This window comes from Capsicum annuum, chromosome 10 (assembly GCF_002878395.1).
Source record: "Capsicum annuum cultivar UCD-10X-F1 chromosome 10, UCD10Xv1.1, whole genome shotgun sequence".
In the NCBI taxonomy this organism is placed as follows: Eukaryota; Viridiplantae; Streptophyta; class Magnoliopsida; order Solanales; family Solanaceae; genus Capsicum; species Capsicum annuum.
The window spans coordinates 70860579-70884738 of NC_061120.1; the positions used below are offsets into that span (position 1 = coordinate 70860579).

At 38.5% G+C, this 24160-nt stretch overlaps 1 protein-coding gene across 23 annotated transcripts; it reads right to left on the minus strand.

Annotated features, from left to right (window-relative positions):
• Window positions 1-1363: 1363 nt before the first annotated feature.
• Window positions 1364-23091, minus strand: LOC107854487 (protein SUPPRESSOR OF PHYA-105 1-like). 23 transcript variants are annotated; one of them, XM_047397973.1, is made up of 11 exons: window positions 23006-23091; window positions 22396-22431; window positions 19330-20728; window positions 17421-17578; window positions 12033-12870; window positions 7836-7982; window positions 7413-7730; window positions 7267-7326; window positions 6667-6946; window positions 2146-2198; window positions 1364-2044 (listed from the first exon to the last, which is right to left on the minus strand). In XM_047397973.1, the coding sequence occupies exons 3-9, from the start codon at window positions 20656-20658 to the stop codon at window positions 6758-6760; spliced, it is 3039 nt and encodes a 1012-aa protein (XP_047253929.1). In that variant the 5' UTR covers window positions 20659-20728; window positions 22396-22431; window positions 23006-23091; the 3' UTR covers window positions 1364-2044; window positions 2146-2198; window positions 6667-6757. The 23 variants fall into 23 exon arrangements, with proteins under 23 accessions (XP_047253929.1, XP_047253932.1, XP_047253940.1 ...); XM_047397976.1 differs by lacking the exon at window positions 23006-23091 and adding an exon at window positions 22580-22765 and having other exon boundaries at window positions 22396-22465; XM_047397984.1 differs by lacking the exon at window positions 23006-23091 and adding an exon at window positions 22588-22760 and having other exon boundaries at window positions 19330-20724.
• Between the last annotated feature and the right edge of the window lie 1069 nt (window positions 23092-24160).

Genomic DNA, 24160 nt, shown 5'->3' on the forward strand with positions numbered 1-24160 from the left:
ATTGAACGTAAGAGAGCAAATCTATTTTTTTCAAACTCCAAATGTTTTTCCAATTGGACATCTCAAACTGAAGTGAAAGAAATTAAGAGTCCAATTTGAATTTTTGAATTTAGAATTACGTTTGAAATTAGGGAGATGATAACGCTCCATGATAACGCTCCCCTTTATATGGTCCTAAATAACCAATCATTGTTGATAACCCGAGTCCACTAAATAATATTTCTTCTATCTGTTATTTATTATCCTTTTTAATATATTTTTACTGTGTCAAAATCAACTGCGAATAAGAAATTATCATATACATATATATACACACACTATATTGTAACAAATATGTCACGTTTCATGTATTATTTATTTATAATTAAGTATCAGAGAAAAAATTTACATGTGTTGTCAAAATACAATCTTATAACGTGATTCATCTGTCAATTTTTATCATTAATAATAAAAAATAAAAAAAATTATATATTCTTTAGTCATGATCATCAATGATATTTTTAAATTTATTTAAAAGAATGAGTGAAAATAAAATAATAATATATAAATCATAAAGAATTATGACGTAAATATGAAATGAAAATTTTTATAAATTAAGCGTTAATCAAACTTGTAAGATATATATATATGTGTGTGTGATAGGGATATCATTATCATTAAAAAATAATTTTCTGCTTCTTCTCACAAGTAGAAAAAATGTCTCTACTTATTTTTAAAAGTACTTTTACAAGTTTACCAAACACCTTTCTTTTTTTTTAAAGTGTTTTTTTTCTCAAAAGTGTCAATCTCAAACAGGCACTAAAACTATCAAACCATAAAGGTGGATGCCAGATTATTTTTTGATGAGATAATACTCTATTTCACCTTTGAACTGTACCCGAAACGGCTGAGATACACTTCAACTTAAAAGGGTCCTATTATCCCGAACTAATTAAAAGTATAATTTTGACACTCTTAGTGTCTACATGGTACATATGTGGCACAACATACTGAAGGGTCACGTAGACACACGTGTGTACCACGTATGTGCCACGTAGCAGTAAAAGTATCAAAATTATACTTTTAATTAGTTCAGATAATAGGACCCGAATAAGTTGAGGTGTATATCAAGCGTTTTGGATATAGTTCAAGGATGAAATAGGGTATTAGAGATTATAACAGGTTCTCATGAATCTCTGTGGACTGCCAAAGGGGTTGGAGCTTGTCTTTTGCCATTGCCAATACTTCAACAGGAAACAGGAAACGATAGCAATAACAAGTAGAGATAGCAGTCACTGACCGCTTTTCAGCTGTATCGTTGAAAGATAGCCAGATAGCCACTCATGCAGTTGCAAATTCCAAAATTCCATAACAATTTGAAATTATAGGACAACGACTATTTTTCAATTAGAGGCTAAAGTGTATCTTCAACATTGGAAATAGCAATAACTACATGAGGGCCAACACTTCAAATGCTGCTGATAATTTTAATATGACTGAAATATCAGACTACACTCCGGTTCTCAATGTTTAAGCTTAAGCAATATTGACAACTTATCGAATAAATAATGAGGGAAGAACAGTAAAGCAGCTAACATGGCACACATGACTGTTAAGTTATTTTTCTAACTGTTTTTCCAATAATTCATAAGCTAGTTAACTGCTTCCAGATTGCAAGAAGCATGGATACCACTCAAAGAAAATCGAGGAATGGAGAGTATTACGTTTTCTGAGAAGTCGGGCATAGTTCACGGATGATATGCTTTAAGGTTTTAACAGGGAGAGTTGCTTTTGAAGAAAGCCAAGAGAATAAGGACACGAAAGAAGCCATAGCTTACTTTCACCAACAGAAGTATGTGAGAAGTTTGACAGAGTCGTCTAACGATCCAATCAACAGACAAGTTTATCATTCATCAGCCGGATTGTCCGCTCGATGGATTCTCCATTTCCGCCAGGTTGACAGCAGTGACATCGAGGCTGGGATCTTCAGAGCTTTCCCTCCGGGAAATTATGTTCTGATCCTTTACCAGTCACATACATCTCCAGATGTTTGCTCACAAGGTAACTGATAAAGAACAATGTAACATAAGTTACGGAGACGAATTCTGAATCAGTACGTGGCATGTAACAGCTTTAGCCTGTGGAACGACAGATAACTTAGCTTACCAACTGAAAAGAAGTGAACTATGTCTACCGAGACTTTTGAGCAAAGACACGATCTGCAAATGTCAAAGCAAAGAAAAAACTTAGCCTTGTGGATCTAGAACTATTAAATCAGCATGATAGCTAATATTTCTTAAAAGATTAAAGGTCACTTTATATTGCTCAAAATGTCTTCAAGCAAAATTAAACTCAAATTCTGGCATATTGCAGCAACAAAAAGGAGAGTTCAACAAAGTGATATCATTTATGCAAAAAATTGAGGAAAACACTAGGAACAAAATCTAGATCATCTGCCCCAATGCTACACTTAAGTACAAACTAGACTCAACACGCTCTCTGTTCCTTCATAATTTGACGAATCCGGAAATGTACCAAAAACAATACAACAATCGCATGTTACTGCTTGGATATATATAGATATAGCTCTCTGTTCCTTCATAATTTGACCAATCCGGAAATGTACCAAAAACAATACAATAATCGCATGTTACTGCTTGGATATATATATATAGCTCTCTGTTCCTTCATAATTTGACAACAACAACAATAACAAACCCAGTGGGGAGGGTAAGATGTACGCAGTCCATACCTCTACCTCTAAAGAAGTAGAAAGGTTGTTTCCGATAGACCCCCGACTCGAGACACGGAATACTAAACAAATTCATAGTAAAGCATGGAACAAGATGGCATAACATAAATACGACACCCACAAGTAATAGTAAACAGAAAAAAGTAAACAGATTCGTAATAAAGCATGAAACAAAGTATCATAACAAGAATAATACTCCCACCAAGTAATTCCCTACACTAACGACCCAAACTGACCCTAGCCTTCTGCCCTAATTCGCGTCTTCCAGATCTTCCTATCTAGGGTCATGTCCTCAGTGAGCTGTAACTGCTCCATGTCCCGCCTAATCACCTCTTCCCAGTACTTCTTCGGTATACCCCTACCCCGCGTAAAACCATCCAAAGCTAGCCTCTCACACCTACAAACCGGGGCATCCATGCCCCTCCTCATCACGTGTCCGAACCATCTCAATCGGACTTCCCGCATCTTATTCTCCACTGGAGTCACACCAACCTTCTCCCTGATAGTCTCATTCCGAACTCTATCCCCCATAGTCAGCCCACACATCCAACGCAATATCCGCATTTCCGCCACCTTCATTTTTTGAACGTGGGAGTTCTTAACTGGCTAACAGTCCTCTCCATACAACTTGGTTGACGGACTACCACCCTGTAGAATTTGCCTTTAAGCTTGGGCGGCACCTTCTTATCACACAACACCCCCGAAGCGAGCTTCCACTTCATCCATCCCGCCCCAATACGATGCGAGACATCCTCGTCAATCTCACCGTTACCCTGAATCACAGACCCGAGATACTTGAAACTATCCCTCTTACATACCACCTGTGATTCCAACTTCACTACCACCTCATTCTCCAGCCTCACGTCATTAAACTTGCATTCCAAATACTCTGTCTTGCTCCTACTCAACCGGAACCCTTTAGACTCAAGAGTTTGTCTCCACACCTCTAATTTATCATTCACACCCCCTGCGTCTCATCAATCAAAACTACATCATCTGCAAAAAGCATACACCAAGGCACCTCTCCTTGAATACGCCGCGTCAACACATCCATCACCAAAGCAAACAAAAAGGGACTAAAAGTAAATCCCTGATGCAATCCTGTCAAGACAGTGAAATGCTCTGAGTCTCCTCCCACCGTCCTCACCTGAGTTTTAGCTCCATCATACATGTCCTTAATTGCTCTGATATATGCCACCGGGACTCCACTCACCTCCAAGCATCTCCAAAGCACCTCCCTGGGGACTTTGTCGTATGCCTTCTCCAAGTCGATAAACACCATGTGCAGGTCCTTCTTCCTTTCCCTATACTGTTCCACTAGCCTCCGTACCAGGTGAATTGCCTCCGTCGTCAAGCGGCCAGGCATAAATCCAAACTGGTTCTCCGAAATAGACACTATCCGTCTCAGCCTCACCTCGACCACTCTCTCCCAAATCTTCATAGAGTGACTCAATAACTTGATACCCCTATAGTTATTGCAACTCTGAATGTCACCCTTGTTCCTTCATAATTTGACGAATCCGGAAATGTACCAAAAACAATACAACAATCGCATGTTACTGCTTGGATATATATATATATATATATACACAAAAAAAAAATTTTGGAGGGCCATATATAAATAGAGAACAGTTGCTTCCACACTCCAATCTCCCAAAACAAAACAAAAAAAAAAAGGAAAAAAGAGAAAAAGAACAACACATAAATCTAATTACGTGCATTGACAGAGTACAGAAATCGCCAAATGCAAAGCTTCAACATTGTCTAAAGCTTTGTTTCAAAGGTCAATTCATGATTTGAAGTTTATGCGTTCTGGATTACAGCTCTTGAGTTCTAATTTCAGAATCTGTACATATTAAATGGTTTTTTCTGGGGGTAGAGGTGCAAGGTATTGAAATAAATATGTGGTGGCGAGGAAACCGTCGTCTCGACTTGCAAAAAAGTTAAAAAGATGCTTAAGAGGGATATAAGGGTGTAGACTAGAGAGGTGTTTGGGAGGATTGAAGTGAAGATAAAAGAGGTGATGGGGTTGCATGAGGTGTCCTCTCTTAGCCCGATTCTTTTTCTGCTTCTATTTGTAGAGATGTCATCCAAGCAGGTTGTCTTTGTGATGGATGAAAACGTAGCGTATCCAAGGAGAGATGACATGGTGTTTGTTCTTTACTTCTTCGCAGATGACATAGTTTTGATTGACGAGACACGCAACGGAGCTCGCGATAGGTTAAAGGTTCGGAGACGGACCTTGAAGTGTAAAAGGTTCAGGTTGAACAGGACCAAGAAAAAATACATGGAGTGCAAGTTCAGTGACATGACACACATAGCAGGCGTGGAAGTAAGGATTGATGCACAAATCATCCCCAATAAAGAAAGATAAAGTATCTGGGGCCAATAATCCAAGGAAATTGGGAGATTGACGATGATGTTACGCATCGTATTGGAGCAGGGAAGCCTGCATCTGGTGTTTAGTGTGATAGGAATGTTTCACCATGCCTTAAAAGTTAAGTTTAATAAAGTGATGGTCAGATCAGCAATGATGTATGGAGCAAAGTGTAGGTCGGTCAAGAACTCACATATCTAGAAGATGCAAGTAGCGGAATGAGAACGTTGAGATGGATGTATGGGCATACTAAGAGAGAGAGGATCGAAAAAGAAGCTATCGGGACAAGGTAGGAGTGGCCTCTGTGGTGTGGATAAGAAGAAAGAGGCGAGGCTGAGATGATTCGGACATGTTAGGAGAAGATGCATAAATATCCCGACGAGAAGGTGTGAGAGGTTTGCTGTAGTGGATATAAGAAGAGGTAGAGGTACACCGGAGAAGTCCTGGGGAGAGGTGATTAGATACGACATGGCATTCCTGTAAGCTGCAGGGGACATGACTCTAGATAGAAAGATAAAGGTTGAGTATTAAGGTAGAAGAGGTTGGTAGATAGGAGAGCTTGTTTTCCTTTTAGTTATATTAATACTGCTCTCCTGCTATCATATTTTTCAATTTTAGCATTACTTGTTGTTTTCCTTCAATTCATTAATCATACTATTTGTTGTTGCTATTGTTCTCTTTTTCATTATTTATTTTACATACTTGATGTTTCTTATGCTTACTTGAGTCGAGGATCTATTGAAAATAACCTCTCTACCTTCACAAGGTAGGGTAAGACTACGTACACACCACCCTCCCCATACTCCACTTATGGGATTACGCTAGGTTTGTTGATGTTGTTGACTTGAAAATGAAAGAGCTCATACTTGAGGTGGGGGAGTTAGAGAGGGTTAACCAAGAGAGGGACTTGGTGGAAGGGGAAAGATCGAAGGAGGAGATGAAAAGAGAACTAGCTTCTTTGGCATTAGCTTGAGGTTGGGGACAAAATTTAGGGTTTTATGGTTGAAGGGGGGATAACTTAAAAAACAGTCAAATGAAAAAGTCTAGAAAAAGTTCTCCTCGAGAAAGATGCCTGGGAGCATTTTAACCCCATATAGACAGCTCACACCATATTGAAGTTAGAAAGATATTTCCTCCAATTTGTGATCCATACCTCAGCTTGGCAAATTCAATCATATAAAGCATACTCACTAGCTGGTTTCTCAACTTTGCTGATGTCATTTCTATGCAACAGAAGCAGCGACAGAGGCCACAACTGCTTCATCTCCATTTGTATTTACCAGAAGACTCTCAAGACAGGCAAGGAATACATTAGAGTCATCTCCTATTTTGAAGTCCATCCCATTTAACCACGAGTACAAATTCAGTTCAATGTTCAACACCCAGAATTATCAATCCTGAAATGCTCAAAACATTGTATCCACAAAAAATAATAATAATGATAATAATAATAATAATTCTAAAAAAAAAAAATATTGTGTGTTTTGGACCACTTCAGTAATATGTCAAGGGAACTACTAATTTTAACAACCTATTTTACTGAATATAACTGAAGTACCTTAATTTTTCTCAATTCCAGCTGAAGCTAGATGTAGAACACGTCTGCTATCTTGGTACAGATTCAGAAGATAAGGATGATGAGCTTCAATTCATACCAAACGTAACAGCTTTATACATCCAGTGGAGTTTGACGCAACAATCATATTAGATTTTCTCCTCCAGCAAACACTTGAAACAAATTGTCCATTACTGTCACCTTCATTGCCAGAGCTAGAATCAACAGATCCAAATTTATAAGAGGTAATTGGCATTGGTAGAGATCTATGATAAGCATATACCTGCAAGAAGAATGTTAAAGTAAAGAAATAGATTGACACTAATGCTGGAAGCTCACAACCTTGAGATGTTGGGGATGGTAAAGGACAAAAGTAGGTGATGATCCAAGAGAGAACCATCCAGCTAACCGCATGGTAGAACGAAAACCCAAAGATGAGAAAGACAGATCCAAACGGGTCATAATAGCCTCAAAAAAAATACACATAATTTTAGCTACCACAGTTGGAAGATTAAACTATCAGTGATTCAAATCAAAACTATATATCCCTAAATCCTAATGGAGCCTACTGGTAAAGATGAGAAAATGATGAAATATAAATACCTCATTAGATTCAGAACCACATGCAATGTACCCATCTAAAACTGATAATCCCACAAAGTTCTGTACGAAGCAAAAAGGAGAGTAAATGAAATTGAACAACCTATAGTATTGAGACGTTCATAATAGGGAAAATATCCACTAAATACCTTTTCATTGGTGTGTCCCTTGAAAGTCAAGCTGCAAGCATTTGAGGACAATCCTTCCAAACTTGTTCTCGTTAGGTCCCATAGCTTAAGCGTGTTATCTGTGGATGCAGAAACCATGGTACCATAATCTAAGAATGTTACATAGCTAACAGCCTTCTCATGTCCAGATAATGTGCACCACGGAATCCTGGTATGGCGAAGATCATAGCAGTAGATCTTGTAATCAGCAGATCCGAAAGCCAGCAGATGAGAGGAGTAAGCAGAAAACTGCACACAGCATATGTTGGCAGGATTCCAGATTGTATCCACAGAACTCCTCTACCGAATGAAATAGATCAAACTCTTAGTGGGTTTCAGTAGATCAAAACTAAATGAAGATACCAAATTCATGACAAAGTAGCAACCTAGGATTGGGTAAAGTACCTCATTAATAGTCCACACTTTTACAGAACAATCATCGCTTCCAGTGGAAAACTTTGTCGGATCCACTTGACAAAAATCAACAGACCAAGCCCTCTTCTGGTGCTCCATATGTTGTGAAAATTCTTGACATGTGCTTGCATCCCATATCTAGATTCACAATATTTACACCAAGACATGGCAACAAAATGAATGAAATACTCAACTTCAACAGCAAGCACGTGCTAGATAGCTGATATACCTTTCTGTGATATATAATGCACTTACTAGCTAGGAGATATCAGTCAGTCGGTTTGTTCAGACTCTTCATACAAATTTCACGGCCAATTTTGAGTGAGTACTTGAAACTTGTCCCTTCCGGCAAACATCTCCGCCATTCGCCATCATCTCTCTCTCTCTCTCTCTTTCTCTCTCTCCCTCCCTCCCCCTCTCTCTCTCCCTCTCTCTCCCTCTCCTCTCTCTCCCTCTCTCTCTCTCACACACACGCGCGGAGTGAAAGTCTTGGGCTCTTCGGTTCTTGGTTTCTAGGGTTCGTACACAGCTGCGTTGAGGGAACTGCAATTTTCACTCTTGGCTTCCTGACTTCTAAGGCTATTACACTGCTATTTCAAGATACCACTAATTGTTCCAGTGTTGATTCGAGGTTTTCATTCAGAATCTAGTTCCAATTTGTGCTGAAGACTTCGGTGGGGATGGTTTCAATCGCAGTGCAGGTTATATCCTCCAATTCGTCCTCTGTTTTCTATTCTTGTTTCAATTCTGCCTTGTGTGTGCTATTTCTGGTTCTAATTTGGCCCGCTGTTTTCTATTCTTGTTTCAACTTTGCCTTGCATTTGCTATTTCTGGTTTTAATTCTGCCACCTGAGCTTATTTCTTGGTTCACCTCTGCCTTCAATTTAAGTTATTTGTTCAAATTTCTTCTTGGTTTTCTGTTTCTAAGTAATTGTTCAAATCTCTGTTTGCTATTAATTGTTTCCTGTTCAAATTGTGTCGTTTGCCATACTTGTTTCACACTGTTTTCTATTAGAGTTATCAAATAATTCTATTTTTGATTTTAGTTGGTTTGATTGGTTCCATCAACTCTGTATGATTTCTACTTCTATCTTGTGCGAGTGAGCCTCTGTCTCGTTTCCTTGCACATTGTTTTCTAGTTTGTTGCTCGATTCCCCCCACTCCCCACCCTACCCTACCCCACCCCACACCCCAGTTTTAAACTTCCTGTGTGTGCATACCTGTGCATATTGTTGTTTCGTTTCTTATTCCATTCTGCCTTTAGATTCTGGCTTGCTTGGATTGTGAGTTCGGTCATATTGATTCTTGCATTTAGATTTTTTCTTGTTCTTTAGTGTTGATTCCTGCCCGTTTTAGTGTAAAACTTCGATTAGTTTTTATGTGTTTTAGTGGCTTTGGTATCCAATGGTAGACTAGTGTCATGTTCTCGGCTGGGGACAGGAGCGAGGAGCGAGGGTCGAGGGTGATAAGTGGGTTGAGGGAACTAGGCTAAGAGTAGGGTCTTGGAGTATAGGAACTTAACGGGGAAGTTCATAGGGCTAGTGAAGATTCTCATGAAGAAGGGGATTAATATAGCTTGTGTCCAGGAGAACAAATGGGTAGCAACTACGCCACAGGATGTGGACATCTATAAGTTATGGTACTCGGGAGGCGCGAGAAACAGGAATGGAGTAGAAATTTAGAAGATATTGAGCTAAGGAAGCAAGTGGTAAAAATGGTAGAGGTCAGAATGGTCAACGACGGGATTATGGCAATTAAGTTAGCCTTGGAGGGTCTACTTTGAACATTTTTAGTGCATATGCACCGCAAGGGTACTTGGACGAGGAGGACAAGAAGCGCTTTTGGGATGATTTGGACAAGGTGGTGAGAGGCTAAGTTGCTTGGACTCTTCAATTTTGATGTCGCACCTGTATCGGATTCTCCTACAATACACTACTTTTCATGAATCCGACAAGCACCTGTCCCGACAGGTTATAACGATGTGCATGGAGGTTTTGGTTTTGGAGATAGAAACGAAAGAGGAGTTTTATTTTTGAATTTCGCAAGAGCTTTTTGGTTGGTGGTAGCAAATTTGAAATTCTCGAAGTAGGAGCACTTGGTATTCTTCCATAGTACATTGACTACTGACTAGTGACTAAGACTAAGATTGACTATATGCTCCTTATGATAAAGATCTTTTTAAAAGACTGCAAGGTTATCTCGAGTGAGAACCTTATGACCCAGTATAAACTCATGACGATGGATTTGGAGATCAAAAGGAAGAGTAGTAGGGATGCGAATAAATGGGGTAGATTGGCCAGTGCACGGAAGATAGGGAGAACTTAAATAGGTAAGGGGCTTGGGGAAATAGTGGGGATGCAAACAATATGTAGGATAGGACGTCTAGTTGCAATAGGAAAGAAGCTAGACAGGTGTTGAGGGTTCTCGAGAGAGGTAGACTGGGTGAGCATCGAGGGAATTGGTAGTGGAATGGAGAAATCCAAGGAAAGGTGAATGCTAAAAAGGTGGTGCATGCGAAGTTGGTGGAAAGCGAGGAAGATGAGAAAAAGCATACGAATAGGGACTGATATAAGGTGGCGAAGGACATAAAGTTAGCGGTTACGATGGCCAAGGCAGCGGCTATTGAACGCCTATATGTTGAATTAATGGACAAAAGCGGGGATAAGAAGTTATACGGTTAGACTTGAGGGAAAAGAGGGCCCATGACTTGGATCAAGTGAAGTGCATCAAAGGCAAGAACAATAAAGTTCTGGTGGAAGCAGCACTCATTAGATGCAGATAGCATTCATACTTCCATAAACACTTTGATCGAAGAAAGCAACAAACGCATCACACTTGGTGGGGTTCCATGGTATATGTTTTTCTGCAAATGACATAGTCCTGATTGACGGGACTTGCGGTAAGTCAATACTAAGCTGGAGATTTGGAGGCAGAATGGTCGAAAGGCTTCACGTTGTGCAGGACCAAGACAGAATACTTAGAGTGCAAATTTAGTGACGTAACGTATGAAGTGCATATAGAAGTGCGGCTTGATCCACAGGTGATCCAAAACAGAGGAAGTTACAAGTATCTTGGGTCTATTATCCAAATAGAGATGTCGCTCACCACATTGTTGCAGGGTGGATGAAATAGAGGCTTGGATCTGGAGTATTGTGTGATAAGAAGGTGCCACCAAAACGTAAAGACAATTTCTACAGAGTGGTAGTTAGACCAACTATGTTGTATGGGGCGGAGTGTTAGCCAGTCAAGAATTATCATGTCCGGAAGTTGAAAGTTACAAAAATGATGTTCCAGTAGATGTGTGGGCATACTAGGAGAGATGGAATTATAAATGAGGATATCCGGGACAAGGTAGGAGTAGCTTCAATGGAGAACAAATTGGGATGGTTATGGCATGTTAAGATGAGATGTTTGGATGCCCCGGTGCGAAGGTTTGAGAGGTTGGCTATGGATGGTTGCAGGTGATGTAAAGGTAGACTGAAGAAGTACTAGGGAAAGGTGATTAGACAAGACATGGCATAGTTCCAACTTACTGAGGATATGACCTAAGATAGGAGATTGTAGAAAGTTAGTAGGTAACAGTGGGTTGTCTAGTTATCCGTCCCTACAAGCAGTTGTGGTATTGCTCTTGGAGTTTCTAGTCCTTCGATTTCTGTTATGTTATGTGTTACCTTGAACTTCAACTATCATATTATTTTGTTGTAGTTGCAGTCCTGTTACTTCTAGTGCTTTTGTTACTATATGTTCTAACTTGTACTTCTATTACTTCTTTTTCTGGACTAGTGCTTTTGTTACTATATGTTCTAACTTGTACTTCTTTTTCTGGACTAGTGCTTTTGTTACTATATGTTCTAACTTGTACTTCTATTACTTCTTTTTCTGGACTGCTTTGGACTAATTTTCCTTTGTCAAGGGTCAATTGAAAACAGCCTCTCTACCTTGGAAGTAGAGGTAAGGTCTGCATACACTCTACCCTCCCCAAACCCACTTTGCGAGATTATATTGGGTATGTTGTTGTTGTACTAGCTAGGAGATATATTCTCTTACATTCCTATGAAAAGATAATGCCAGAAAGAATACCTTGAGTATTTATAGGTTAGTCTGATGGTGGGTAAGAATTTAAAAATGTTGTCATAGCTCATGAAGATTTAACATCCCTTCAACAAATTCAGTGAAATATGTACGCACCTTCACTATGCCATCATAATCAGTTGAAGCCAGATAGTTCTTCATATAATTATTCCAGGCAACACAGCTAAGCTTAGATCTGTTTGACATCTCAGCCACAGGATATTGAAGATCCGCAGATTCATTCAAAAGTGAAGCAAATTCAAAGATCTTGATTTTCTTTGACACGCCAGCTGCAGCTATATAATCCTCTTCATGATCAAAACACAGGGAGCAGATCACATTTGTAGAGTTGAGAAGATCACCATTTCTTAATGTCCCATATTCCTCAAATTTGCAATAGCGAGCATATTTACAAATACCTTCAAAGAAGGCTCCAACACGATCAACAGATTTTACAATTGGCTCCGCCTCTTTTGTTGAAACCTGGAACAACCTGTCACGGCTCGTTAACAAATCGGTGTCTGTTCGACCTACTGTATCATTTTCTACAAGTTGGAGTTGGGATCTCATGCAGAAGTAAGCATTTTCAAGCTGAGAAATATTCTTCATCAGCTTTTCATTGCTCATACTTGTAATAGAAACCGATCTAGAAATACAGTCAGTCGAATTAAGATGTTTAAAGCAGGATCCCTGCCGCATATTGTTGAATTCTGTCTCCACCCAATCTGAATTTCTAGGGGCATCCTTTCTCACAACATCCTTGATATCAGCTTCTAGGCAATCTATTCTTTGTAATAACTTGGAGGTATTATTTTGCTTTTCCTCCTGCAGTGAAACTAGGAAATGGAGCAAGATTTCTGAATCAGGATCATCATCCTTCTCAATATATGATGGGACACCATCTACTTTGCATACTTCTTCAGCTCCAAAAATTAATTCAGACTGCAGGATCTCCCTGCAAAGATAAGTCGTATCGTGAATGCAGTTACAAATAAAACAAATTAACTTGAGGACACTTACAAATATGCTGCGCCTGAGATTCCAGCAATTAGAGAGGTTAAAACTAACTACGACAAAGATAAAAGGTTACCAGCGCAAAAGTGCAAGTATCTATTGATCAGAACGACAAATGGCAGGCTAGAAGTCATAATAACTAATAAACAACAATAACCAATTTCAAAAATTGCTGGTAAAGTTGGAGTAACTGGTAAAGTTGTTGCCATGTGACCAAGACGTCACGGGTTCAAGCCTTGGAAACAGCCTCTGGCAGAAATGCAAGGTAAGGCTACGTACGATAACTCTTGTGGTGGGGCCCTTCCCCGGACACCGCACATAGAGGTAGTTTTAGTGCACCGGGCTGCCCTTTTTTTAACCAATTTCAAAAATGTCTTTTCCCTCGATCCTAATGGATACGAGTAACATAGGCTAAGCCAGTGTTATCATCACTACTAGAGTCACTCCTTGATGCCTTGCAAACCATACTTTTCTCCTTCTTGGAATCCCTACTTTCAGAATCCTGTTGGCGCTTAACCTCATAAGTCTTCATATTTCCAATAAGCTCATCCATTGTCATTTTTTGCAAGTATTTTGCCTCCGAAATAGCATTAACTTTGCTTTGCTTTCCCAGGAAGAAGGCAAGATGCTTAAGACCTTTCTTACAAGTTCGTAAGTTAGAATATTTTCTCCCAAGAACTTGAATTCATTCACAATGGACGTGAAACGAATATGCATATCTTGAATGGATTCTCCTTCAGCCATCTTGAAGAGCTCGTACTGTGTGGTAAGCATGTCAATCTTTGATTGCTTAACTTGACTTGTTCCCTCTTGAGCATTCTGAAGTGCTTCCCAAATCTCCTTTGCAGATTCACAAGCAAAGACCCGGTTGTACTCATCTGGTCCTATTCCACAAACAAGAATTTGTTTTGCCTTGTAATTTTTCTCAATCTTCTTCCTATCACTTTCATTGTAGTCTTTCCTGCTCTTGGGAGCAGATCGAGAAGTTTCACCTTCTTTAATCACTTCCATCGACACATGAGGTCCGTCACAGATAACGTCCCATAATTCACTATCTTCAGCCACGATGAAATCATGCATCCTTGGCTTCCACCACCCATAGTATGGGCTATTGAACCTTGGTGGTTTGGTTGTTGACTGTCCTTCCTCCAAACTTGATGGGACTGCCATCGAAAACAGGATTCTTTTCAGGTGTTAACCTTATAGGAAGAACCGCTCTGATAACAATTGATGGTTTATATGTGCCCACCACAGCAACAAGGACCTGATTTGATCCTTGGTCCTTGTATGAGGAAAACGAAGAACAAGAACACAATAAGAATAGCAAGAAGGTAAATAACAAGATGTTTACATGGAAACCTCCTTGCTCAAGAGAGTAAAACTACGACCTACCCCAGTAGGATTTCACCAACTATCTTCACTAATCACCAAGCCACGAACCAATTACAACCTTATGTAATCTAGGAATTTAACTCCTAATCCCCAACCCTTTTTAAAGTATCTCCACTGCAACATCTCTTCACAATAACTCTACTGTGAAAAACCTCATTAGCTAACTTTAGCTAAACGTAGTCTCAGAACAGTAGGTTTACTCCAACACCTCTTCACAGTAACTCTAAAGTGAAGACCCCAATAGCTAACTTTAGCTAATCATCAGATCAAAAAGAAATAGAAAGATGACTACCCACACAACACCTCAAGATGAGGAGTGTTTTTACAACTTTAAGCACAAGATACAAAGATTTAATCAACCTAGAAATTGATACATATTTCACTATGAGTAAGCTAGTTTCTAGGTTGTTGAAGCTTTGTCTTCAATGGTGAGAACCAGCAGAGTTTGCAAGAAAAGACTATGCTGAAAGCTAGGTTTCTCTCCACATAATAATATATATACATGAGGATGGGCATTGGAGAGAAACAATTTCATTGGATAACAAACATGCTAGCATGTCAGTACGGAGCTAGCAAGCAGAAACAGACAAAAACAGTTATCTATATGATCAGTGTTGTACATATTAGCTACCATGTCCCTTTATCAGATTTGTCAATCATCAAAACAGTACACGTGGCGCTGGTTCCAACATAAAATCAGCTCAAAGTAAAGGACCATTCTTCGAGGATTGAAGCTACGAGCATATCATTGGATATACAGATGTTGATTGAGCAGGATCACCCTCTGATAGACATTCTACGTCCGAATATTGTGTTTTAGTAGGAGGTAATTTGGTGTCCTGGAAGAGTAAGAAACAAAGTGTGGTTGCTCGATCTAGTGCGGAAACAGAATATCGAGTAATGGTTGTAGCAACTTGTGAGCTAGTTTGGATCAAAAAGTTGCTGAGAGAACTAAAATTTGGAGAAATCAGTAAGATGGAACTTGTGCGCGATAATCCGAAGGCCCTTCATATCGCATCAAATCCAGTGTTTCATGAGAGAACTAAGCACATTGAGATTGATTGTCACTTTGTCGGAGAAAAGATACTCTCAAGAGATGTTACAAAATTTGTGAAGTTAAGTGATTAATTTGTAGATTTTTTCAGACTTCACCAAGTGCCTCACCAGTCCTTTTATTGATTACATTTGTAACAAGGTAGGTACATATAACTTGTATGCACCAGCTTGAAGGGGGGTGTCAGAATATGAGTAGGAATAGAAATAGTATAGCAAATCCTACTTAAGAAGGATTGTAATGTAGTGTCTATCAATAGAGTCTCAGTGTAATTATGTAGCTAGACAATTCAATAATATTTTTTTTCCTATATTCCTCATAATTATGAAAAACTTACACGGATAGCATCAAACTGGCTCCTTACTACAATAATGTTAGAGTACCAGTCTAACCTAGTGGTGTGATATCTTCTACTCCCTCTGTTCCAATGTATGTGAACATATGTCACTGTGCATGAAAACAATAGACTTTTGAAACTTGTGGTCATAAACAGTGGCATACGCGGAATTTTTTATAAGTGGTATCGACATTTGACATAGAAACGTAGAGAGCAAATGAACAAACTGGAGAGAATAATGATTAACTTTTTAAATATTAGGACTTTAGGTTTAGCTTGACTAGTACAGTCCAAATTTCTTTCAAGTAATTTAATGACTAAGGTAGCATAGATGAATGTTGGTTGGTTGGTTTGGTTGACCTTAAAGGCCTAGGGTGAGGTTTTGGGGGTTCCCCTACTTAGGCATGCTAACTTTTAGCAATTTTACAGTTTTTAAAAAAAATAAAAAAATTTGTTGCTAGGGAGGTTCGATCTCAGGGTGAAAACTACATTAAAGAGGCGCTTAACCAACAGGCGTGATGTGCTTGGTGATGGAGTTGTGTCATTACATAAATATAAATATATATATATATATATGTAAGGGTGGCACCCCTTGCCATAAGGTGGGTCCTCCCCCCGTCATAAACATGGCATAACATTTGTGTGGTTATAAGACTTTTGAAACTTGTGTTCTTAAAAATGCCATAACATTTGTGTGATGCTAAAATCTAGTCATTAAGGGTAAACTGAGAAATTTAAGTTAAATTCTTCACATATTTAGAAAGAGGTCCTCTTCAAATAGACTAAAAAGGAAACAGGGTCACATAAACGGGAATAGAGGGTGTCTATAACAAGGTAACAAGAGAAATGGCTATGATGCCTCAAGCCCCAATAACTCCACCATTTTTTATTATCCAGCGGCGGACCCAAAATTTTCATCTAGAGGGTTCACGAAAAAGTAGCATGTTGAAAGCGTTGCAAATTAGCGGGTCGGATTAGAAATGAACAGGTCGGACCTTATATGAGCGAGCTTAAAATGAATAATTTTTATCTAAATTAAATATTTTTATTAAAAGGTTTATTATAGCAATATTTACTTTGAAATCAATTATTGATTGAATTATTACTATATATTAATTTAGTACCTTATAGATAATAGATATCTATAAATTTTAAAATTTGAATAAGCTTATACTATAAAGATATTTGAAAAGTTGACAAAGAGAGTAATTTAAAAAGAAAAATGATAAAGAAGCGTTTGAAGTAAAAAAACACAAGGAAAATCCCATCTAGTAAGGCTTGATCTCGGACCAGATGGGGAACTTTGTCTCCCTTAACCACTGCACTACACACTAGTGGGGTTCAATGTGTAACCTGCAAATTTAACCCCATATACGTCGTGTCATTTTTCGAGAGAGGGGGTTCGGGAACCCCCGGGCTCCATGTGGGTCCGCCCCTGAGATTATATAGAAGTAGCTCTCGAACACAAAACCAGTTTCTCACCCGAAAAGAAAAAATACCGTAGTAATTACAACACTATAAACTACGAGGAACCTGTGATTGCCAAAAGCTGAAAATGTGCTGAGTTCACACAGAGAATCACAATGTTTTCCACATAACCCATTTTAGGATATTGTATTGTTGGCTGTCTTGTAGGTACATCAATGTTGAATTGTTTCAGCATAGTCCAGATAGCAGAAAGTAATACAAATTAGAAACATAATAATACCTTGTTGTAGGACGAGAAGAAGGTACAGGATGAAGCAGCAAAAAGCAAAAGCCAACTTCCTTGGGATTTTGAGAAAGGAAATTTGGAGGGAGAACGCGACTTTGCAAATTCAACATTGCATCGGAACGTGCCGCTGGTGATTCAAAATAGCAGAGCAACTAAAAGAAACAACAGGAATTAGTCAGAAAAAAGATATTTTATCTCACCCCTTTGGCAAAATACAAAGTTAAAAAAAAAAGGTCAGTTCCCACCCCCAATTTAAAAGAATTGGGAGAAAAAAATCACTAAATTAGCCGGAGTGTGTACAGCTACACATACTTGTCAGAGGAAAAAGAGAAAATATTGAAAATTAACAAAATAAGCACAAAGGATAATTGATAAGGAGTGCAGTTGAATCAAGATATATATATTGAAACTCGAAAAAGAATTGAGCATATGCAACACTGATTCATTGCATAATGACTACAATAACAACATACCTAGTGTGTATTCCCACAAAGTGGGGTCTGGGGAAGGTAGAGTGTACGCAGACCATACCACTACCTCATATGAAGTAGAGAGGCTGTTTCCGATAGACCCCTGACTTTGGACCGATAGCAGTATAACAAACACAAAATAAATGCATATAAATTAGTATAATCTACAAAATAAAGTAACACCACTAACCATAAAATAATCCTACATCCACCAGCTAACACTAAAAAACTATCTATCCGAAACCATACACAACACTCAACACCACGATCAAGAAACTTCAGCCACAAAAAAGAACGCTCCCCTATTGTTACCGACGCACTCTCAGCCCCTAACCGTCTACCCTAATCCACTTCCTCCACCCCTTCCTATCCGGCATAATGACTAAGCATCAAATTTTAGAGAACAGGCTCCTTGGAAAAGATTTGGGAGGTTCTCTCACATGTCTTCTCCGTATTCATCAATCTGAGAGAGCAATAGAAATAGAGTAGATGATTCATCAGAAAAAAATTTCCTTCTTTTTTTGGTTTTCTCTTTCTTGTTTGTTTGGGATGTATTTATCCTTTTTATTGGTGAGGAAGGTAATTGTATTATAGGTGAGCAAAAAGCAAAAGAAAAATCACTTACCAATCTTATAGGGATTTTAAGAGGGTAAGTATGGATTATGCTTCATTTAAAATTTCTTCTTTCATTTAAAATTTCTTCTTAGACCAAAAAGAAAACAAAAGCTTAACGTTAAACTTGATCTGTTGGAATGAGTTAGCTTTATCTTCAAAACATCTGTTCCTTTCTTTCCAAACAACAACAGTGAAAGTATGTATGTAGTTAAACCAACATTTGACATCATCTTAAATTTTACTTTTAACATAAATTAACATCTAGCATGCCAAAGATATTTCAGGTATTATAACACCTCACTGTTGTATGTTATAGAAGTTTAACCATAACATTCTGACCATAACTGTAGAATTTAACTTCTATTTTTGGGAGAAAGGTCATTTTATTATAAGAAATTCTTTGATAACCTTATAGGGATTCTAAGAGGCTAATAATTGATTCTGCATCATTTAAAAACTACTCTTTACACCAAAAACAGAACAAAAGTATACAATAAAATTTGATCTGTTGGATTGTGTTTGCATATCTTCAAAATATCTAGTGTTTCTTTCCTCCACACTGTCCACCGTCTATCTATATGTGACATTAATACTTAGTGATATTTTATAATTCCTCACTGACATATGAATCTTGGAGAACGAGCAATCATGTATCATCATATATTGTGACTTTTAAGGTGTATAACTCTTGCCTAATATGGATTGGACTAACAAACTGAACCTAAGTTTGTATCTAAGAGGAGAGACAAATGAACAGAAAGAGAAATTTTTAGTGGTTTGAAGTAGAATGATTATGAACCCAGCAACTAATCACTTACCTCAAAGAAAAGAACCCCGAGACTGTAGATATTAGATGATGCTAGGCTTGTGTGATTGAGTTCTCCAGGACAAGTGTACCACTTCTTTTCTAATTGATTAATGTCAGACTCCAGTCGACACCCTGCCTTAAATGATGTGCCTTCATAATCAGGCTGCTGTCTCATCAAGTTCACATTCACATTGACCTTCTGCTGCTTTGATCCCAAGTTACTTTTAGCAAGCATTTCCACGTTGGATGGCCTTTTCCCATTAGTATTCTGGTTCACGACATATGTGGAGTCTATCTGGACAGATGGACCAATATATTTAACACCATTAGGTGACAGTAAAATGAAACAGGAAGGCCGTATATCCTGGAATGCAATTCCTTCGGAATGCGCAATATCGATCAACTTCACTATCTGCCGGAATATGTGAATCCGCTCAGTTTTGTTTATCTGTGATCCCATCAAGTTTAACCACTCTCTCAAGGTAACTCCCTTGTAAGTTGAAGTGGGTCTTCTGTGATCACTACAATTAAAGGATGCTTGATTAGAATTACCATCTGGCTTAAACACTGCATCAGATGATACCATTCTTGTGGAAGCTTGCTCAAACTTATTCTCATTCCGCAGACTTGAGGGAGTATGAACTTCTTTATGAAGTGCAGGGGCTTTTTGTAAAACATTTTTGCCTTTAAGAGATCGGTTAGCAAAAAACTGAGAAAAGCTAGATGTAGATAAAAGTTTTGATTGACTATTTCCCAGAAGTAATCTATTGTTTGGGATGATTAAATTGTGGTCTTCTGTTGATTGGGAAGACATCCCGCTAGAGCCATCTTTGATATCTTTGTCGGATGCATGCTTCAGCATTTTCAGCGCTAGCAAATTTATTCCTGGCAACTCCTTGGAACTTGATTGCTGAACAGCCTTGTTCATGGATGAAGGATCCCCATCCCCCTTCAAAATTCTAGAGCCAGCCCCCGATTGATAGAAACGTTGCCACTGAATTTGTGGTTTCTGATTGGTTTCTTGATTATTGGAGCATCTACGGGAAGCTGGTTCAGAAATTTTGTAATTGCACAATTTTTCAACTGTGAGCCTTGAACTATTCAATGAGTAAGAGATTCTACCGTGGGACTGAGGCCCCTTCATGGACGTTACGTTTCTGTTCATACCATCACTGTCCAACATCCCTGAACTGGCAGAAGTTGATCCCTTCGGCAACTTATGACTGGTAGGTGTACTCTTTCCTATTGATGGTCCAACAGAAATAGCGCACTCCCTTGTTTTAGGTAGCGCATTTGCAGCTACATCATTTGCCGCTATTTCCTCCTTAGACCTGTCCATATCATTCCAAATGGAGACTTTCAATTAAATACCCGGCTGCGTTCGGCAATGATTACCCTCAAGGGACTGGCTGAAATAAAAGAAGTACTACTTCGTAGTTAGTACAAACTTATTATTCATTAACTTTATTCTTTTCTTAAGACTCACAGAATTTCGAGGTCCTAATGGACAACAACAACATACCCAGTGTATTCCCCACCAAGTGAGGTCTGGGGAGGATAAAGTGTACGTAGTCCATACCACTACCACAGATGAAGTATAGAGGTTGTTTCCGATAGACCCCGGCTCAGGACAGATAACAGTATATCAAACAAATAACATAAAATAAACAACAAAATGGTAGATAAGGGAAAGGGGATAAAAATATCTCTCAATATCTTTCCTCCTCTGCCTAGTCAATTAAGATTGAACATGTTTTAATCAATACTAGCACCACCAAAAAGAAGTGAAAAGAATATCGTATGATCATAACTATATGTCAATACATGAAAGAAAGAACTACTCCCTCCGTCCCATTGTATGTGGCGCCCTTTTCTTTTTGGTCCGTCCGAAAAAGAATGCCACCTTACTATAATTAGAAACAATTAACTTTAAAATTCAAATGATTTACAACCACACAAATATCTAACAATTGTTTTCGACCACAAATTTCAAAAGTCTTCCCTTTTTTTCTTAAATACAGTTCCAAGTCAAACGGTGCAACATAAAATGGGAGGGAGGGAGTACTAGTTTTGATTACTTTGGACTTTCTGTTGAATGTTCACGTATTATAGGCAAACCACAACCTAACAAACATAATTGATAAAGAATGTAAAGAGAATCAGACATTTTCATTTCAGGAGGAAACCAAAATCAAGAATAAGGCAATACATTATATGCCTAAGCTAGTTTGGGTTCTTCCATTTGTATCATCAATGACTATCTCACAAAATCAATTATACAATTGAGGATATCATCACAACAACATAATGTCTTGGGAGGGTAGAGTGTACGCATACCTTACGCCTATCTTGGGAGGTAGAGAGGTTGTTTCAGTAGAGCCTCGGCTCAGGTAAAGGCATTTCAAAGCAGATCAAAAAAAGAAATTAATTATACAATTGAGGATATCATCACAACAACATAATGTCTTGGGAGGGTAGAGTGTACGTAGACCTTACGCCTATCTCGGGAGGTAGGGAGGTTGTTTCAGTAAACCCTCAGCTCAGGTAAAAGCATTTCAAAGTATATCAAAAAAAGAAATCAGTTATACAATTGAGAATATCATCACAACTACATAATGTCTTGGGAGGGTAGAATGTATGCAGGCCTTACACCTATATTGGGAGGTAGAGAGGTTGTTTCAGTAGACCCTCGGCTAAGGTAAAATCATTTCAAAGCAGATCAAAAAAAAGAAATCAATTGTACAATTGAGGATATTATCACAACAACATAATGTCTTAGAAGGATACAGTGTGTGCAGATCTTGTCCCTATGTTGGGAGGTAGAGAGGTTGTTTCAGTATACCCTCGGCTCAGGTAAAAGCATTTCAAAGCATACCAAAAAAAGAAATAAAGGAAGTGACAATTATGGCAAATGAGGATATTATGGCATTTGGTGAAAGACTAAACCAACAAAGAAATCCAAGAATCAACTTTTTACCATATTTTAAAAGCCCACACACCCACAGCTCAACTAGCAGTAATAAAGATTAAACCAAAAAAAAAAAAAAAGCAGTAATAAAGATATGAAAAGACTTGCCTGAAAATAGTCCACCATTATTGCAGCAGTGAAAATCTGTCTAAATCATCACACATCAGTATTCAAGATTCTAAAAAAAAAAATACAATATTTCTTTAGAAATTTGGTACTTCAACTATTTGTGAATTACTTTATTTGTTTTTTGTATAGATATTGCAGGAGAAGATGATAAGTCAACACCCACCCACTTACAAAAAATAATTGTTTTGGCGAAATGATGTCTGTTAAAAGTGTAGCATTCAGATATTGTTTTCGCCGAATTGTGCTCATTCGATTCTTGAAAAAAAGGATTCGATTTTCTTTTATCAACAACATACTAATAACTATACGATGATTCATTCTACCCTAAAACCTCTCTCTAATGGTAATTTGTATAATGGCAAATAACATAAATTTCAATAATTTAAAGTTTAATTACATAAACTTAATATTTTGTACAATTATTAAAGATTGAATATGTCAAGATATATAATTAACTTTTGATATATTCAATGATGATATATTTTTTTTTTATAAAGATACATGATTAGCTCATGATATACAACAACAACAACCCAGTATATTCTCACACAGTGAAATCTGGGGAGGGTGAAATATACGCAGTCCATACCGTAGCCTCCGAAGAAGTAGAGAGGTTTTTTTCGCTAGACCCCGGCTCAAGAGAGAGAATAGTATAGCAAGGTCGTAATGCAACTTGAAACAGGATCTATAACACAACAGAAATAAGCGATAAAATAATAACAATAAATATCAAGAAAATACAAAATAAGTAAAGTACAAGCAATATGAAATAAGAAATAGGAAAACGGATACTCTTCTAATACTAAATAATACACTCACAGACCTAAGAGAACTACCACCCCCACACTCTCTTAACACCTACCCACAACCCACACACTTATACTAGCCTTCAACCCTAATCTGTGACCTCCACACCTTCTTGTTTAGGGGTCATATCCTCAGTAAGCTGCAATTGCTCTATGTTATGCCTAATCAGCTCCCTCCAGTATTTCTTTGGCCTACCTCTACCCCTCCTCTCCTGAAGCCATCCAAAGCTAGTCTCTCACACCTCCAAACAAGAGCATCCGTGCTCCCCCTCATCACATGCCCAAACCATCTCAACCTGCCTTCTCTCATCTTGTCCTCCACCGAAGCCACTCCTACCTTCTTTCAGATAATCTCATTCTTGACTCTATCCCCTAAGTGAGACCACACATCCAACGCAACATCCTCATTTCCGTCACCTTCAATTTTTGGATATGGAAGTTCTTGACTGGCCAATATTCAGCTCCATACAGCATGGCTGGATGGACTGCCACTCTGTAGAATTTACCTTTAAGCTTAAGGGGCACCTTCTTATCACATAACACTCCTGAGGCGAGCCTCCACTTCATCCAACCTGCTCCAATACGCTTAGAGACATTCTCCTTAATCTCGCCACCCCCCTGAATCACAGACCCAAGATACTTAAAACTATTCTTCTTATAAGCATCCTGAGAGTCCAACCTCACCACCACACCGTCCTCCTAACTCGAGTCACCGAACTTGCATTCCAAATACTCCGTCTTGGACCTACTCAACCTGAACTCTTTAGATTCCAGAGTTTGCCTCCAAACCTCCAATTTCTCATTCACACCCCTCGCGTCTCATCAATCAGCACTACATCATCCGCAAATAACATACACCACGACACCTCACCTTGAATACTCCGCATCAACATGTCCATCACCAACACCAAAAGGAAAGGGCCGAGAGTCTATCCCTG

What these genes read in the sequence shown, in the direction of transcription:
- LOC107854487 (XM_047397973.1), bottom strand. Translation starts at nt 20,658, where the DNA reads ATGGACAGGTCTAAGGAGGAAATAGCGGCAAATGATGTAGCTGCAAAT. An exon ending in AAGTGTGGACTATTAATGAG is followed by an intron (nt 7,731 to 7,835) that starts GTACTTTACCCA and finishes TTCATTCGGTAG; the next exon opens with AGGAGTTCTGTGGATACAAT. An exon ending in GTGGTTCTGAATCTAATGAG is followed by an intron (nt 6,947 to 7,266) that starts GTATTTATATTT and finishes TTCTTCTTGCAG; the next exon opens with GTATATGCTTATCATAGATC.